At 40.5% G+C, this 19,449-nt stretch overlaps 2 protein-coding genes across 2 annotated transcripts; both read right to left on the bottom strand.

Annotated features, from left to right (window-relative positions):
• Window positions 1–240: 240 nt before the first annotated feature.
• On the bottom strand, window positions 241–14,223 carry LOC122033771 (peroxidase 31-like). The gene is made up of 4 exons (XM_042592933.1): window positions 14,142–14,223; window positions 1,458–1,540; window positions 649–1,352; window positions 241–565 (listed from the first exon to the last, which is right to left on the bottom strand). The coding sequence occupies exons 1-4, from the start codon at window positions 14,221–14,223 to the stop codon at window positions 241–243; spliced, it is 1,194 nt and encodes a 397-aa protein (XP_042448867.1).
• A 1,493-nt stretch (window positions 14,224–15,716) lies between these two features.
• Window positions 15,717–18,482, bottom strand: LOC122033770 (mitochondrial-processing peptidase subunit alpha-like). The gene is made up of 6 exons (XM_042592932.1): window positions 18,457–18,482; window positions 18,376–18,412; window positions 18,274–18,337; window positions 16,204–16,346; window positions 16,052–16,132; window positions 15,717–15,942 (listed from the first exon to the last, which is right to left on the bottom strand). Exons 1-6 carry the CDS (start codon window positions 18,480–18,482, stop codon window positions 15,856–15,858), a joined length of 438 nt encoding a protein of 145 aa, XP_042448866.1. The 3' UTR covers window positions 15,717–15,855.
• Window positions 18,483–19,449: the final 967 nt, after the last annotated feature.

Raw genomic sequence — 19,449 nt, 5'->3', positions numbered from 1 at the left:
AAAGTAGACAACAATATTTTGTCCTGTTTAACCATACAATTCAGCACATATATAATTACATGGATAATTTAGAATACAGGTAAATTAAATATCAATCAAAACCAATAAGTTTTCAGAAATCTTTTAACAAAAAACATATAAATTAATAGTTCTATAGATACGCGTACATGTAATTTGCCTCTCATTCACTAGATAATGTGATCTTTTGTATCGATTGGGCTGATCGATTGGACTGATCGATCAAGTGGAGAGACTGTTGAACTCGTCACAGCGGCGGCGGACCTCTCCCTTTCTGCCCGTCTTCACCCCGACGAGGCTGAGCTTCTCCATGGCCTTGGTGAAGTCGTTGAAGAAGGCGGTCTGGTTGGCGGCGTAGAGCTCCACCAGGGGCCGCGTCCGCTTGTCGGCCGCCAGCGCGGAGTCGGACGCCAGCAGCCCCAGCCCCCGGAGCACGTTCTGGTAGTACAGGTTGTCGAACTTCCCCGGCGTCATCAGGTCGTTGAACGCCGCGATCGTCGAGTCCTTCTCGTAGTTCGCGCACGCCTGCTGCAGCGCCGCCGCGTACCTTGCGATCCCAAAAAACACAGATTGTTTTGATTGATTGATTGATTGATTGATTGATCAGAGTTATAGAACAAAGGTACGTACTCGGAGTTCATCGTCGGGTCGTGGCCGCCGCTGCCGTCGTAGTTGAAGACGCGGGAGGCGAACTGGTTGCAGTGGGAGAAGCCGACGGTGTGAGCGCCGGAGAGCGCCACCATGTCCTGCACCGTCATCTTCTTCTTGGCGAATACGTCGATGAGCTGGTCCACGGTCATGTTGGGGCTCGGCAGGTTCCCGGGGACGGAGGCCGCGGTGGAGGCCAGCGCATCCTTCCGGCCGAGGCGCACGGTGTAGAACGGCCCGCCGAGCATGAGCACCAGGTCGCGGGTGGCCAGCGCGAGCACGTCGGCGCAGGAGACCACGCCGGGGCACTGCAGCTCCAGCGCGGTCTTGGCGCGGATGACGGTGTCGAAGGCGTCGCCGGGGAGAGAGACGTTGTCGTCGGCGTCGCGCTCGGCCCGGTTGAAGGCGTTGGTGGAGATGAGCATGGAGGCGTCACAGCCCCCCACGAAGCAGTCGTGGAAAAAGAGCCGGAGGGAGCCGGCGGCGGTGGTCGGGGTGGAGATCTGCTTCCCGGTGACTACGTCCGATATGATCTGCTCCGCCTTGGGGCACGTCTTTTGGTAGTAACCGGTGGAGAGATTAGCTGCGGTGGGGCTGGCGAGGGAGAAGAGCAGGAGGAGGAGTGCCGGAGGGATGGCCACCGCCCGGGCCGCCATGCTAATGTCTCCGACCTTCTTGGTCATTGGCTGCAGGGGAAACCAATTACGTAATGACCTTCTCCAATTAATGGGGAGACGACATTAATGGCGATGCAACGGCCTGTTTTCCCAGAAAGGGAGAGATAGAAATGCCAGAGAGAGGGAGAGGAGGAGGGAGGAGAGGAAATGGAGGAGAAGAGAATGGGCAGGAGAGGATTCAGGGAGGAGGACGAAGGCTAAAAGTGAAACAGAGTTAGTTACGTTGGTTAGGGAATATTCTTATATTCTTTTAAGGAATTAGATTGAATCGGAGAGGTCGTTGATTAAATGGGGAAGGGAGGTGAATAAATTCCATATATAGGAGTAATATGAGTTGACTTGGTCAACTAATTCAACGAGAAATGATCATTTATAAATTGATCTAACCATTTCCAATTTTCAAATTTTAAATCAGCCATGAATTTGGCCTCTCCGGCCTAACCGAAATCCCCATGGGAATAATTGTTTGGGAAATAAAATCTATCTCATCTAAAGTAGTCGTCTATTATAATTTACTCTTTTCATTTCGTTAATTTAATGATGAGATGACTGAATTAACTATGTAATTGCAGCCAAATTAAAGTTAAATGACTTCTAAATTATAGTCGAGGGCACCCAAATCACAAGTAGGTGGATGAAGGTGGTAGAATTTTAGTATGGGTAAAATGACATTATAACATCATTTAGATAAAGTTTAAATTAGAGTTAGACGAATTTATCCTGCACATAATATTCACGGAATATAATAATTATCTTCAAAATACAATAATGAGTTTATCTTATAATAACAGTACTGGAAATCACAATAATTCTAAACTAAAGAAACTTATTAAACTCTTCAAAATATAAGTGTGGCATGTTACGCTTGATAAAAGTTTTATTTATACTATATGAAACGTTAAAAGAACCCCTAGTTCAATCGTATCTGATTTATCTAATTTGAATTGGATGATACGATTTATCTAATTTGAATTGGATGAACATCTTAGATAAAATAATTCTGTTATCAAAGATTTTGAAGATTTAGTTGAATTTAAAATTATACAGAATTTAAATTCAACTTACAATAAAGATGACTTGAACGGATAATCTTAAGCTGCCAGCAGGGGTTGGTTTCTGCCAGGTGATGAAAACAGTTTGCACAGTATTGACAGAATGGGTTGATCGGCCGAGCAGCACAAGCGAGCGCAGCAGATTAGAAAGGCCGACCAGACAGAAAGGTTGGCCGGACAGTAACATCGACCGGGCGAGCAGACATGCCTGGTGAGAGGTAGGTCGGACGATCTAGTGTCGGGTGGACAGACAGGCAAGTCGAGTTAAGCAAACCGGCCGAGAGAGAGGCAAACTGGGCGGACAGACATGCAAGTCGGGCGAAGCAGACCGGCCGAGAGAGAGGCAGGCTGAGTGGACATATAGGTTTGGCGAAAGGCAGACCGGCCGAGTAGACAGGTCTGGCGAGAGGCAGACATGTCTGGCGAAGGCAGACTGGGTGAGCAGATAGGTCTGGCGAGAGGCAGACAGGTCTGGCAGGGCGAGTAGAGAGGTCGATCGGGAGAACTGACCGAGGCCTGCGATTGACGCAGTTTCCTTGAAACAGATTCGTCCCACCTCTGGTTATGCTTCGAGACTTACTCGGGTCATTTGTTTCCCAAGATACAAAGGTTGATCGTGGTTCCACCAAGTGCTGGCGGACACAGCGAACTGAGTGACACCCGATTGCTATCACGGGCGTAGCATGACAAAGGAGGAGGGAACATTGGCGGAGAGTTGCTGCTTTCTTTGTGTCTTTTCTGCCTGTGATCACAGCCTCCTTATATAGGAGCTCAGATGAACGGCAGCATTAATGGTCGATTAATGACCATTACTCGTCGAGCAGTGAAACGCCGACCGTTTCACTCATTATCACTTGACTATTTTAATTATGCATTAATCTCGAATTTAATGTATCCGTTACACAGCAGCAAAAGGTTTACGTGGCAAAATGTTGGTTGTTCCACTTGAGCAAATTTTGCCCCGACCGGTCCAGCATTCGACGCTCGTAGGTCGTACCCGCACACGAGTCAACATGGTTCAGTGCAAATCTGGACCCTGGATTTGCACCTCCCCTGCGCACCCACGCGTGAGAGAGAGTCTCTCTCCATGCATTTGTTCACATCCTGAATGCATGCGAATCAATATAAACCAACCAACATGTCATGAAACTCCCAATGTGAGACTAAAATCTCATTCACAATGGAACTTCTTTCCTTTTCCACCTCTTATCCATTCACATCACTTATATCCAATAATCCCTCACATGAATGGAGATAGAGTAAGTGATAGCATTCAGCAGTTGAGTCAAGTATAGGATAGGTAGGTTTTACCCTTTGAACTTTTCCTTGTGAAGATTTTGTTACTTATTGGCTGATAGTAGACATGATGTCCTTGAACTATACTGCCTTTTGTATAAGTAGTGACAAATCTCACCCAAAATTCTCCCTGATACAACTCAATTCTCATGAGTGTTTCGTTCTTGGCCATGAACACGTCTGGTTCTGTGAGAAGCTCTAAGAATTGTGCCTCCAATTCTCTTCGAAGCGACCCCACTTCTTTCTCACATATGTGATCCCTCAAGAGTTGTCATATACTCTTCTTGATCATTAAAAGTCCATCGGCTTACCCTCGTCTAGTCACTGTTTCATTGGGTTATCCCCCATAGTGTGTATAGTCAGTGCAGATTAGTTGTCCCTTTAAACCTAGTTCTTGGGATCTCCAATCAGCATAGGTTGAGTGTCCTCTGCACTGATCGCTGACAATGGCATCAAGCTCATTCCTCGTGATGAGCTTGCAACTAACTCTCGATTTAACCCTTTGGTTAGCGAATTCGATAGGTTATCCTTTGACTTCACATAGTCAGCAGTGATAACTCTCGTGGAGAGTAGTTGTCTAATGGTATTATGTCTACGACGTATATGTCTAGACTTACCATTATACAGATGACTCTGTGCCTGACCAATTGCTGATTGACTATCGCAATGTATGCAAATTACCGGCACAGGTCTTGGCCATCTAGGAATATCTTCTAAGAATTGTCGTAGCCATTCAGCTTCTTCACCACATTTGTCAAGAGCTACAAACTTAGATTCTATCGTGGATCTGGTTATTACGGTTTACTTAGAAGATTTTTAAGAAATAACTGCACCTGTTAGAGTGAATACATATCCACTCATAGACTTAGAGTCTTTTATGTCAGATATCCAACTTGCATCGTTGTATCCTTCGATCACAGCAAGATATCTCGTATAGTGCAAACCATATTCACGAGTATACCTTAAGTATCTCAGTACTTTTGTTATCCCTTTCCAGTGTTCAACACTGAGATTACTCGTGTATCTACTCAGTTTACTTATTATGTAGGCTAAGTATGGTCGTGTACAACTCATCAGGTACATCAGACTTCCAATCACTCGAGAGTACTCTAGCTGAGAGATACTTTCACCTCGATTTTTTGATAGATGTTGACTCGTATCTATCGGTATTCGTACCAACGCAGTATCACCCTTGGTGAATTTCTTAAGAATTTTATCCACGTAATAGGACTGACTAAAAACAAGTCTTTCTGTTGTTCTAAGAATTTTGATTCCTAGAATCACATCAATTAGGCCCATGTCTTTCATATCAAATCTTGAGCTCAACATACTTTTTTGTGGATTTTATTATCTTATCATTACTTCCAATAATAAGTATGTCGTCTACATAGAGGCATAAGATGACATAGTCACTCTCTGTGACTTTCATGTAGACACATTTATCACATTCATTGATCTTGAATCTACATTCCTTCATGACATTATCAAATTTTTCATGTCACTGCTTTTGTGCTTGTTTCAAGTCATATAATGACTTCACCAATCTACATATCTTGTTTTTCTGTCCTGGCATAGAAAATCCCTCAGGTTGCTCCATGTAGATTTCCTCTTCTAAATCATCGTTTAGAAAGGCAGTCTTTACATCCATTTGATGTATTTCGAGATTCCATAGAGCGGCAATAGCCAACAATATTCTAATGGAAGTTATTTTCAATACAGGAGAATACGTATCAAAGTAATCGAGACATTCTCGTTGTCGGTATCATTTGATTACCAATCTGGCCTTATACTTATCAATTGTGCCATCTGACTTCCTTTTCTTCTTGAAAACCCACTTGCAACCTAGTGGTTTACTTCCCGGAGGAAGATCCACAAGTTCCCAAGTGTAATTTTGTAAGATAGATTCTATCTCATATGCAATTACCTATCTCCAGTGAGGTCCATCAGAAGAGCCTACAGCTTCTGAGTAACTTCAAGGCTCACTCTCCAACATGAAAGTGATAAAATCTGATCCAAAGGATTTTTCTACCCGAGCTCTTTTGCTCCGTCTAGGCTCGACCTCCATAGGTTCTTCCTCATCATCTTTATCTTGTGTTTCATATGCCCGTTTTGAGGAGCTAGCATCCTCACGGGTCTTATACGGAAACACATGCTCGTAAATATTTTCGAATCAGACACCAATACTTTGGCAAGACACCCCCCACATTCGTAAATATTTGTAGGACGGTTGTCTTCCATTTCACAACTCATAAGGGCTCTTATCTATTTTCTACCAGGGCACCTTATTTAAAAAGTAATTAGCTGTTAACACAGCTTCCCCCCATATGGACTCTGGTAATCCAGAATTCAATAGAAGAGCATTCATCGTCTCCTTTAGAATTCGATTTTTTCGCTCAGCAACTCCATTTTGCTGAAGAATATAAGAAGTTGTAGTTTCATGTCTGATCCTATGTTCAGTACACAACTCAGCAAATGATGATACATATTCACCGTCTCGGTCACTTTGAACCACCTTAATTTTTCTATTAAGTTAGTTTTCAACCTCAGTCTTATAGAGAGCAAATTTCTCTATAGCTTCATCCTTACTTTTGAGAAGATACACATAACAATATTTTATATTATCATCTACAAAAGTAATGAAGTATTTATTACCACCACGTGTTGACGTACCTTTTAGGTCGCACACATCAGTGTGTATTAGGTCAAGTGGTTCGTTACTTCTTTCAATATGTTAAAAGGATGACCTTGTCATTTTCGTTTCAACACAAATCTCACACTTGTGTTTTAGGTCAAGGTGGAATGTAGGTATGCTTTGCATATTAATTAATCTACGCAATACATCGTAGTTAACATGCCCTAATCTACTATTCCACAAACACGAAGACTCAAGCATATAAGTGGAAGAGCTTTCAGTTTTATTTATCTTAGGCTCAATCACCATTACATTGAGCTTAAACAGCCTATCAGATACATAGCTCATTCCTAAAAACACTCCATTTTTAGACAATATAACTTTGTCCGACTCAAAAATAATGCGAAAGTCATGCTTGCTTAGCAGTGATCCAGACACTAGATTCCTCCGAATCTCCGGAACATACAACACATTGTTCAGAGTAAGGTGCTTGCCCGAGATCATCTTCAGCATCACCTTTCCTTGGTCCATGATGTCCGAGGTTGCTGAGATCCCCATGAATAGTTTGTCTCCAGTGACTTCTTCGAAGTTGTGGAGCAGCTCCTTATTGCAGTACACATGTCTAGTGGCTCCAGTATCGATCCACGATTGTCGCCGGTTTGAACCGACTAGGTTCAGTTCTGAGACCACTGCACAAAGGTCGTCTATTTCTGATCCCTCGTTCAGGTTGGCCTCCTTCTTCTTCTTCGGCTTCCTGCACTCCGAAAATTTATAACCCACTCGGTCACAGTTGAAGCACTTCCCAAAGAACTTCTTTTTGTTGATGCCTCCTCTGGGTGCCTCCTCTGGGTCCCATCTTGGAAGACTTAGGATTCTTTCGTTTCGAGATTTGACCGTGCTCGACCTCGTTCGCTTTCATAGTAGCCTAAGAGAACAATTTTCTCTCTGAACTCTTGGTGTCTTCTTCGATGCGAAGTCGAACAATGAGTTCCTCCACATTCATCTCCTTCCGCTTGTGCTTCAGGTAGTTCTTGAAGTCCTTCCAACCGGAGGCAGCTTCTCAATGATAGCAGTCACCTGGAAGGTTTCATTCAGAACCATCCCTTCTGAGTGGATCTCGTGCAAGATCACCTAAAGCTCCTGGACTTTGCTGATCACCGTCTTGGAGTCAACCATCTTGTAGTCTAAGAATCGGCCCGCGATTAACTTCTTGGCCCCTGCATCCTCTATCTTATATTTCTTGTCCAGGGACTCCCGCAGCTCCTTGGTCATTCTCTTCATGCTATACATAGCGTACAGTGAGTCAGTAAAGCAGTTGAGGATGTAGTTTCGGCAAAGGAACTCAGAATGAGTCTATACCTCCACTATACTGATGGTCTGCGCATCAGCATCCTCAGCAAGCTTGGGAGGGTCCTTGGTCAAGAACCGAGCCAGGTTGAGTGTGCTCAGGTAGAAGAGCATCTTCTGCTGCCACCTCTTGAAGTTCAGTCCACTGAACTTCTCTGGTTTTTCCCGGTGGTTGATTGACACAGTTCCAATCGGGGCGGAGAGGGCCTGCATGTGTTGAGTCCGTTGCACCTTAACATTCCATTCAGTAGCCATCTCAACATAATCGAATCTGTTTCAAGATTGTCGGATAAAACAATCTGTGGCCAGAGATTTTGGGGACTTAGCTGAATTTAAAATTACACATAATTTAAATTCAACTTACAATAGAGATGACATGAGCGGATAATCTCAGGCTGTCAGTAAGGGCTGGCTTCTGCCAGGTGATGAAGGGAGACTGCACAGTGTTAACAGAATGGGTTGATCGACCGAGCAGCACGAGGGCAGAAATGCTGACCAGTAACACCGACCGGGAGGACAGACAGGCCTGGTGAGAGGCAATTCGGGCGATCTGGTGTCAGGCGGACAGACAGGCTGTTGATCGACCGAGCAGCACGAGGGCAGAAATGCTGACCAGTAACACCGACCGGGAGGACAGACAGGCCTGGTGAGAGGCAATTCGGGCGATCTGGTGTCAGGCGGACAGACAGGCAGGCCGGGCTAAGCAGACCGGCCGAGCGAGAGGTAGACTGGGCGGACAGACAAGTCTGGCAAGGCGAGTATAGAGGTCGACCGGGAGAACTGACCGAGGTCTGCGACTGACGTAGTTTCCTTGAAACAGATTCGCCCCACCGCCGGCTATGCTTCGAGACTTACTCAAGTCATCTGTTTCCCAGGATACAATGGTTGACTGTGGTTCCACCAAGCATTGGCGGGCACGACGAACTGAGTAGCACCCAATTGATTTACCCCCGACCGGTCCGACATTCGACATGCATATGTCGTGCCTACACACGAGTCAACATGGTTCAGGGCAAATCCAGGGCACCCCCTACGCACCCACATATGAGAGAGAGTCTGTCCCTATGCATTTGTTCACATCCTCAATACACGTGAATCAATATAAACCAACCAACATACCATGAAACTCTCAATGTGGGACTAAAATCTCATTCACAATGGAGTCTCTTTCCTCTTCCATCTCTTCTTCATTCACCTCACTTATATTCAACATATCAAGACCACATTTCTTTTCAAAGAACACAATGCCCTTTCACTTGAGCCCATCTATTTTATCCATTTTGAAATTAACAACTCAGAGTTCTTAACTAAATTTAGGTTAAGCAATTGCAAAGAATCGTGACCAGAAGACTATAAGATCACAGTTACGGTGATCATGATTTTATAACCAATCGCACAATTGCAATTAGGTAGTTGAGTTGGCTCTGAAATTATAATAAAATTGAGGCCAAATGACTATGAAATTACAGCAAGAGGTCGCAAAATCATGAATAAGTGGCTGATCGATCAATAGTACTACTAGGCAGGGTCAGCAGATGGATCAGTAGAAAATATTGAATAAGTGTGAATGGAGAAGAGGTGGAAGAGAACAAGTTTTATTATGAATGAGACTTTAGTTCTATATTAGAAGTTTCAAGATAAGTTTGTTGGTTTATATTGATTCACATGCATTGAGGATATGAACAAATGCATAGGGAGAGACTCTCTCTAACGCGTGGGTGTGCAGGCCGGTTGGGGCAAAATTTGCCCAAGCAGAATAACCAACATTTTGCCACATATATCTTTTTGTTGCTTGTGTAACGGATGCATTAAAGAAAGATTAATGCATAATCAAAACGGCCAAGTGAAAAATGTGAGTAATGATCATTAATTGATCATTAATGTTGTCCTTTGACCTTGAGCTCCTATATAAGGAGGCTGCGACCGTAGGTAAAAGGTTACACAGATAACACAGTGAAAGCAAGCAGAAGCTCTCCTCCTCATTCCCCTTCTCTGTCGTGCAACTCCTGCTCGGCAGATTGCCCGCGGTAGCATTCGGGTATCACTCAGTTCGCCATGACCACCGGTGCTTGGTGGAGTTCACGGTCAGACCGTTGTATTCTGGGAAACAAACCACCCAAATAAGCCTCGAAGCACAGTCGGAGGTGGGGGCGAATCTGTTTCAAGGAAACTGCTACTTGCAGGCCTCGGTCAGCTTGTCCGGTCGGGATTTTGCCCGACCTTACTGCTCTGTCAAGACCTGTTGCTCTGTCGAGACTGCTCTGCAGACCTGGTCTTCAGTTCTGCAGATCTGCTCTAAACATACCTGGTCATTCTGCTCTAAACAGACCTGATCATCCTTTCTGTCATACTCTGCGACACGACCGACCGACCGACCCGACCGATCGACCGACTCGCCGACCAACCGACCGACCCGACCCGCCGACCGACCGACCGACCCGACCGGCCGACCGACCGACCCAACCGGCCGACCCGACCGACCGACCGACCCGCCGACCCGACCGACCAACCTGACCGGTCGACCCGACCAGTCGACCGACCGACCCGACCTGCCGATCTGACCTCATCTCAGCCGATCTGCTTGGCCGATCTGCCCTCTGCTCGGTCGATCCGCCCGCTCGGTAACATAGACTAGTGGCTCAGCCGATCTTCTTGCTCGGCAATTTTTCAGCTCGGAGCAGAAACCAGCCCCTGTTGACAGCCTGAGATTATCCGCTCAGATTATTTCTACCATAAATTGAATTTAATTCAGTACAATTTAAATTCAACTAATACACATATAATCTCCAGTAACATATTATTTGTTTCTAACAGAAAATCCGTTATATAATAGGAAGGGCTGGTTTGTCATCATCTGTCTGTATTGAGATATATATATTTCAATTTTAGATTGGGCGGGTCAATTCTCACCATCTTATTAAGTTTTTCATTTTCATTTTAAATTTTAAATTTTTTTCTCAATTCGTAGCTCAATCTGAACTCATCACGGATCTAACTCATATGACCTGTGGGCTCAGACGGATCGATCTACTTGAACTTATCTTATAATAGATTGATAAAATTTTAATCCAACTTATTTAAATTTTTTGACAAGGTAAACTAATCAGTCTAATCTGATAGACTAATTTAAATTGATGGCTCTATTAATCAAGTTGTTGCGACTTTGCAATCAACTTAGGTAAATGGCAGGTCGAAGGGCGTTTTAAAAAAATTAGTATATAATTTTAATAATTTGAAGAGCAAGGTTTGTAATTTTTGAGAAACTTAAGAGCCCAATGAAAAAAGCTTTTTTCAACTTGTGATGCAGTAAAAGTAGTGATTATATTCATCTCATACCTCTCTTTATGTTCGTCTTCGTATTATATAAACGGTGGATTAGTTTATAGAAGTAATCAAGAGGTAGGAGAAATTTTTCCCCAAGCATATACGTCCAGAAATGAATTCCATTTTATTATATATAGTAAATCTGTAATCCTCCATTCATTTGGACAGTTTCGTTAAAAAAACAAATGATGATTTAAGCACCGTGTAAATATAATAAATAAATAAAAAATAATAATAATAAGTGTTAATTAAAAAATAATTTTATAATTTAACAAAAAAATTTATAATTTTTCACAATTTAAATCAAATTTATATGACTTGTTTAATGGGTAAATCTATTATAATTAGAGAAAGTCTCTTTGTAATATCTATTTAGGTTAGGAGTTATTAGATTTGATTAATCCTATATTTCCTCCTATTCCTTTCTCTTAGATCAACTCCAATGCATATCATTTTACATCATTTTAGTGTAAAAAGAATCCCAAATATTTTCCAACGTAACACTAAAATTTGTACCATTTTGGTGCAAGTGCCTTTTTTTAATATAATATATTATAATATTAAATTTATATTTAAAATATTCTTAAATATTATAAATTAATATTATTTAATTTGAATTTATTATGTAAATTTTTTATTATTTATTTGTTTATGATTGTGTATTATTTTTAAATATTAATATGCCTATTAAATTATTTTCACCAAAATTAAGAATGAAAGTACTAATTTTTATTTTCTTGTAACTAAAAACATAATATCATAAAAATTAGTTATTATGTATCATAAAATTATTAATTTTAATAGTAATTATTATCGTAATCAAAATATTTAATAAATTAATATGTATGTTCAATAATAAATTATAAGATGGAAAAATAGAATATTCAAAGGAATATTCCTTTTAGTGTAGGAATGATGTGTATTGGTTGGAGTTGAAAAATTATTTGGTGTTGAAGTGACACCAAATTGGTGTTGAAATTACACCAAAATGGTGTTGAAATGACACCAAAATGGATTTTGTGGTTGGAGATGGTCTTACTATTTGGAACTAGGGCGCTAAACACGCGAAAGTGCAGCGGAAAACATCTAGTTCCTTTCCAGAAGATCCAAGCGAAAGGAAACCATATACTAAGTACTAATTCTTCTACATGAGAAAGTTATACCTTTGTTGCGTGCCCTTCGCAATCCCGACAAGAACGTTTCTTTAAATGTGGATCTCAGCGCGATCAATACGTCCGCGCCTCTACGGTATCCACACGAACACGTTCTCCGTCCGTCTCATAAACTCACAACTTGGAGAAGAAACAATATTCGTTGTGCTAGCAACTCTACAAGGTTGTTTTTGGCCAAGAGAAGAAAAGGAAGAAGAGCAAAACCAAGAAGAGCACACTCATCCAAAAGGTCACTTCATCTATATAAGGTGACTTCACAAAAGGGTTATTTTACCAAATAGGTTACTTCACCAAAAAGGTTACTTTACCAAAAAGGTTACTTCACCTAAAGGTTACTTTTACAAATGACTTTTGTATTCATCCAATGAATACGAAATACTTTTGTCTCTTGATCTTCCTTTTGATTAATGATATATTAATCTTTATTAATATTCATTAATCTTAATGGGTTGGATTTAGAATATTGGATTAACCATTAACCCAATAAGCCATTAACCCAATAAACCAATGAGTCTAACCCATTACTCAATAAGTCTAATCCGAATTCATTCGAATCTAACTCAATGTATATAATTCGGATTAAACTTAACCCCATAATCCATCTCCAAGTCAACGTGTTCTTTGTGTGTGACCCAATAGGCTCTCGTAACGTTGGTAATGTATCTAAAACCATTTAGATACATAACCAATGAGTGACATCTAGCAAGGCATCATTGCTACCCAAGTGACGAGAAGGTCAAGATCCGACCTAACCTGTCCGTGGCTATTATCTTGTATAACTTGGTCCCTCTATCCTTGATATTTAAGTTGATCAATGATGCATAGACCGTGTCATCCTCTTATCAACCTTTATGTTTCTTGATCTCTAAGTAGACACACTCAATAAAATAAGCTCAATATCTCATATTGACTCATTTGCGCATGACCATGCTTTCTTGTGTCCTACTAATCAAGGGGCCTACAAATATCGCTTTCGTCATATGGAAGGGATAGATCCCATCTACATCACTCACATCCCTCCGCATAATTCATTGCATATCCAGTGATCGACTTTATTGTCCACCTTGTTAAAGGTGGCGTTTGCCGATACCAAAGTATACAACTCCTTATATAGGAAACCGTAGTGACTTTAGGTCAAAGGACTATTCATACCAATAATCACATGAGAATGTTTATGACACTCATATAACATTCCATGAAACATTCTCATGGCGGGTCATTCAGTATATATTCTCTAATATATACTCATGTGTCAACCTGATATCTCATATCTATGACTTGTGAGATCAAGTCATCCGTTGACCTACATGCTAGTCTCAACACATTAATATTGTCCTTTGTATATTAATGCTTGACTAGGAATAGTTAAGAGTAGTGTTCTCTACAATATCTCACTATCAATTCAACCAATTGATATATTGTAGATAATAACCTACTACTTAAGGACATTATTATATTTATTCAATTGGCACTGAACTGAAATAAATATAATAACCAACTTTTCCTTTTATTAATAATGATATATGATACAATAATATGCCCTTTACAATCATCTCATAATTGGTACTAGGGCTAATACTAACACTTACACCACAACTGTCGTCCACCTCTTTTATCCACGCCTCTCAACGTAGTCGGCATTGTCGTAGCCGCCACCTTGCACCTGACCACCGGTGCAGCCCAGCTGACTCTCTCCTTCCCTTTTCCACTAACGCTCACGCTGTCTTTGTTGTTGTTGCAACAATTTGACCATCGGTGCTATCCCTAAAGTGATCTACCATTTGTCAAGGTTGAAGAACTTTACCAACGTCTACCATTTCTTCCCTCGGCGAGCCACAACAACTGTTGCAACACCCACCATAGTTCTTTGGCCTTCGGCTGTGAGCAGTGCCAGCCATTACTATTGCTAGCCCCGGTTGACTCCTTCCTGCTCACCATTGTTGCCAAGCTTTGTAGGGATTTGAAAGGGGATCACCGACTCGCCACCTCCAGTAACTACTGTCGCAACCCGACATGGTCATTGCTGCAGCCTCCAGCTGACCATCGCCAACCGCCATGGGCAGTTTGCAGGGAAGAACCCGAGGTGACGAGAAACCCTTCACTAAGTGTTGTTCATTTATAGATTTGGAATCTGATTAGCGACAATTACTGGAGTAATCAATCTCATTATATGAAATTAGAATTTGGTCATGAATTTAGAAAGGATAACATTTGGTGGTTGTGTTGAGGTGATAAACTTCTTAACGATGAAGTTGATGATGTCAATTAGAATTTGAGTGTAAATGAAGGTTGATTGATTCTTGTTATTAGGTTAGCAAGTTAAGGAAATGAAATTGAAGCATGTTAAAGGGGAGGTATTGGCTATAAATTGAATTGAGATTTAATTGGTTAGTTAAGTTTAATTGGATGAGTGATCCAATATTAATCATATTAGGATTAGGTTTAGCTAATTGATTTATGGTAGAATTTAACTATAATATGTATTTTGTGTTGTGGGATACTGATTTGAGACAAGCATTCTGATGTGGAGATAGTTCAGGATGATCTATATTTGTGGTGAGTATTTCTTCCTCTCTATAGACTATTAACCTTAGCTCATGGATATAGTTGATTGATTTGTTTATTTTACTTTGACTTTATTCTTATTTAACTGAAGTTGATACTTATGTGCTTGATCTTAGATATGATATATTTATTGTCACTACAAGAAAAAAGCTAATAGACAACGCTTTTAAAACGTTGTCTTTGTGCATGAAAAAGCGTTGTTAAAGGCACTGTTGTTAAAAGTCTGCTCAACGACAACGCTTTTAAAGCGTTGTCGTTTGTAGCGAAGACAACGCTTTTGCAACACTATTACAACGCTTTAAAAGCGTTGTTGTTTTTTTACAAAGACAATACTTTTTGCAACGCTTTAAAAGCATTGTCGTTTTAAAGAAAAAAATTATTTAAAAATTATTATTTTTATATTTACGAAACTATTATTTTTCTTTTACCATGTTTAGATTTGAATTTTACATATAATCAACTCAGCTAATGATTTCAAACTCATACCAAAATAATAGAATTCTGATATTGAAGTAATATTAATATTTAATTACATGAGAAGCTAGTAAATATCAAAATTAACACTAATTCTGTTTCAAAGTAGATAGTGATATTCACAAATAAAACAAAAGAGAACAAAATAACTAGTCGACCTCGAAGCCAACAATCTGTTTACTTCTACTAGCTACACTCAAAAATTATTATCGGCTTGAGAACGGGACAAAAAAGTACAGTAATTACTACCACAATACTGAAGAAGTAGCTTGTCTTTCTCAATCTTTTACAGGAATAAGCAATTGGATTTTGCCTAGGATCTTTGTGAGCTTTGAACAAATTGAACAGTTGGCCTGAAATATAAACAAAAAAATTACTTCTACTAGCTATTTTCTATAAATGAACCAAAACTCATTACTCAGAAATGAAATGCTTGCAGAAAGAAAGAAAGAAAGCTTGCAGAAATACAACGTTTCTTCAAACTGCAGAAAGAAAGTTTACAGAAATGAAACGCATTCTAAACTCTAACAAATAAAACATGTGAATGAGCCTTTAAAGTATTCAATTGCTAATGCTATCAACAAAATCCGGCTTCAAAATCATTAATCTTGATCATAGAAAAAAAACATCCTGATAAGTATTACAGGCAATCAAAATGTTGGTAACGTACATAACCGAGAATGCATGCCTTTACCAGGTCCACCAGTAGAGAATGATCCACCACCTCCCATAAGCACCTGCAACATTCATTATTCATTATGAATCACGGGGTGAGCGAGAAAAAAAAAATCCTGTGAGTAGCATATCCTTTCAAGACACACTGTGAGTTTAATTTGACACTTCAACCTGAAGAACGGTTGCTGCCATTGCTTCCTTCTCTTGACGCCAACCTCCAGGAATTTCAAATGCAAGTGCAATATGAGTGCTCTGTTTCCAGTGAGAAAAGATCATTGATATGTAAGATGAAATCCAAAGATAGGGCCCAATTATCCACTAACCGGCAAATCAGATTGACATCTATGCTCTCCTCCAACATAGACAGATTTTGGCTCTTGTGGACGTGGCACTTTTGGAAGATCAGATAAAAGTGGTTCAGCCAGTGATACCAATTCCTTGTGTTCCACACCTGAGGCTGCAAGTACTATCCTAGGAGCAGTATAGTTCTCCTGTAATTATTATACTGACAGTCAAGTCAACAATCTACAATTTGAGAAAGTAAATGGAGTGACAAAAGGAAACCTATCTTACAGAAACGAACCCCTCCAATATGGTTCCATTTAAATGGCTTATTGCAGACTCTGGAGCAATTAAAGGATTTGCCAAGGCACCAGAATATCCTGCTGAATGAACAGCCTCTAAAAGCAAGCCCTGAGGATTGCTAGAGAGCTCTCCTAGCTCTGTCTTCAATTTCTTAAGCTGTGATAGTGAAATGGAAATTTACTAGTGAACTTCTAACAGTAAAGTAAGAATGCTTGAGCATACGTTTTCCCCAATCAAGGAAAACAGCATTCCTGACACTATCTATAAGCACCTCAACCATTTGAGGCGTGTACAATTTCAGAGCATCGTAAGTGTAACCCATCTGTTCACGAGAAGCTGATGCTTTAGCACTTCCGCCTATGGCTTCTATTTCACGTACCATTCGCAACTGACTCCTATTTCTTGTGGTTTTGAATGACATTCTTTCTAAAAGATGAATAGCACCAAATGACAATGGGGTCTCTTATATTGAACCACAGTCAACATACAGTCCTATGGATGCAACTGGGCTCTGAACAAACATATCCAATTACGAGATACTTAAAACAAAGAACATCAAGTAGAAAATACAGGAATAACTAATTTAAAACATACAGGTGTTGTTTCAGAGGCAATTTTGGCACCATTAGGAAGGGTTGTGATCTTTGTCTTGCCCAGCTCATTGTGAACTTTTAGCAATTAGCAAGACAGTTACCTCAATTCCTTGTTAATAGAACAAACAGTTAATGCATGTAACTAGAGGAGTCCTCCTATAACTTGAGTAATATTTCATAAATTTCCAAAGACTTATGAAAAGATACAATAGAAACCTCTACGAATATTTTTTCTATATAACTTACAAGAAAAATCAGCTTAATCAAAAACTGAATTCCGAATGACATGCTGATCAGATAAACTATTTCCCATCGTCTCTAACAAATTAAAGCATTTATAATTGTATTAAGGAGAAATAATTAAGTCACATCGGATAAATAAATCATCAGATTATTCATTAACAAGCGATACTAACCCACCCCATAGTCCAACAAAGAAAATCATTACAGTCCAGGAATGAAATATGGACTGGACAATTCTACATTAACAGTTTCAAGTCTGGGAAGACCTCAAATTTCTCGACAAACTCCATTGTTTAAAGCTTGAATATGCAACCGAAACAAACATCAATTCCTTTTTATCATCTGTTGATTACAGACAAAAGCTTGAATACAAACAGGCAATCAAGAATTCAATTAAAATATTTTTCTAGTGATTACTGGGATCTGTGTATTGGCTTGAATATGTTTGTTTCTTTTGGCCAGATGATAAAAAGGTAGTATTTTAAGCAAAATCAACAAGAAAAAGTAAATGTTGTCACTACAACTTCCTTTTCCTACATGTCTGCCCAATTGGGGCAAAAATAAGACTAAGGAATTGGATAAAATCTAATTCCTTCTCCTCTCCTCTTTCTTCCTTGTGAAGGGATGAAATTGACAAATATTTTTTACTTTTTAATACTTGCTATTAAAAAGTGTATGAAAATATGACAACGATGCAAGAAAAATCACAATTTCAAAGGTCAAGATTCAAAATTCATGTCAACAACCATAAAAAAAACCATCAAAACAAAGAGAAAATTATTTACAAAATGTGCAATGCTATAATCTAAAAATGATACAGTCATTATAGAAGCAACTGATGTAAGAATTATATAGAGTAACTGGTTAAGAAGCATAACACTCCACAACATATGTAGGTGATTAAAAAATCTAGGAATCTCGCTTCGTAATAAGTTTAGATTATTTCTCTTAAAGGGAGATAGGCTTACTCACTTTCATTGATCCTCCGATGAATGTTTTGAAGATTGGGCGGTTGCAGTGCTTCTTCTTTGAGTTCCTATATCATCACTCGTATCTCAGTACAAAAAAGTGAACCTGTTGTGATAATGTTAAGGCAGAAGTTGCAGAATGACTAAAATAAGAAATAGAAGAAGAAAAAATAGAGGCAAAAAAGACCTCTTTCGTTGGCAATATGAACTCATCCACACAGGCAATTCAACAAACAAGTTAGCTTCGACCCTAAACGAGTAGTGAGAAGGTACCTGGAACCAGATCCTCCTCCCCTTATCCCACAACACAGTGAGGCAGATAAGGAGGCTCAGGCTTGTTTGGGTGGTGGGAATCGAGGAAGACGAGCACAGGCCACTCCATCTCGCAGAAATGCCTAGCTAACCTCGCTGCCTCCTCTACCATGGAGGAAATCTGCCTGTTGGGCTCGATCGGGGCTTGCCCCTCGCATCCACAGGCAGTGATAAGATCATGGAAGAACGTTAAAAAAATGGAAATTTTACAAGGAAGGAAGAGAGGTATGCATGAATACACATCGCAGATCTGTAAATTGCTAAACACCCACTCAACCTCAGATCTGTAAAGAATACACATGAATCGAGCAGAAAACCCCCAAAACAAACATCCTGACCAGAGAAGGAATAAATCGAAGGAGCGATCAGACGAAAATAAGCGAGGGAAAGGGCGAGATGTAACCTCCTGTTCGGCGAGCGGCTTGCACTGCATGAGCTGCGCGATCTGCTCGTCCAGGTTGCCATGGGTGTCCGAGGCCAGCACTGGACTCACACTCATCTTGTCCTCCTTATACCAGTCACCACCTCAACGTCGGGGGCAAAGGAGGCGAAGAGATGGGTCGATCTGTCGTGGTCGATCACCTAAGCACTGGGATCTGTCGCTTGACGAAGGTGTGGTCTTGACGGAGAGGAGTTCGGAGGAGTGGTTCGCCAGAGAGGAGTTGGATGGAGAAGGCCGCGTAAGATGAGGAGTTGGGAGAAGGGTTCGGGATCAAAAACGATCGGAAGATAGGAGTTAGGAGAAGGGTTCAGATTTTCTACTCCTTATTTAGATCCAACGGTTTGTATTAATCAAGATTTAGATGAGAACTTAACAATAGACAACACTTTTTAAAAAATGTTGTCGTAGATACTAAAACAAAGTCTA

This window comes from Zingiber officinale, chromosome 11B (assembly GCF_018446385.1).
Source record: "Zingiber officinale cultivar Zhangliang chromosome 11B, Zo_v1.1, whole genome shotgun sequence".
NCBI classification, from domain to species: Eukaryota; Viridiplantae; Streptophyta; class Magnoliopsida; order Zingiberales; family Zingiberaceae; genus Zingiber; species Zingiber officinale.
This window is presented reverse-complemented; position numbering and strand designations above follow the sequence as displayed.

Excerpts from the sequence above, each read along its gene's own strand:
- LOC122033770 (XM_042592932.1), bottom strand. The coding sequence starts at position 18,482 with ATGAGTTCATATTGCCAACGAAAGAG. Across the intron at positions 18,338-18,375 it reads CCTTAACATTATCACAACAG|GAACTCAAAGAAGAAGCACT; the intron begins GTTCACTTTTTT and ends GTGATGATATAG. Across the intron at positions 15,943-16,051 it reads TGGCAGCAACCGTTCTTCAG|GTGCTTATGGGAGGTGGTGG; the intron begins GTTGAAGTGTCA and ends TGAATGTTGCAG.
- LOC122033771 (XM_042592933.1), bottom strand. The coding sequence starts at position 14,223 with ATGGCGGTTGGCGATGGTCAGCTGGAGGCTGCAGCAATGACCATGTCG. Across the intron at positions 1,541-14,141 it reads TTACTGGAGGTGGCGAGTCG|CCTTCGTCCTCCTCCCTGAA; the intron begins GTGATCCCCTTT and ends TTTCACTTTTAG. Across the intron at positions 1,353-1,457 it reads TCCTCCTCTCCCTCTCTCTG|CCAATGACCAAGAAGGTCGG; the intron begins GCATTTCTATCT and ends TTTCCCCTGCAG.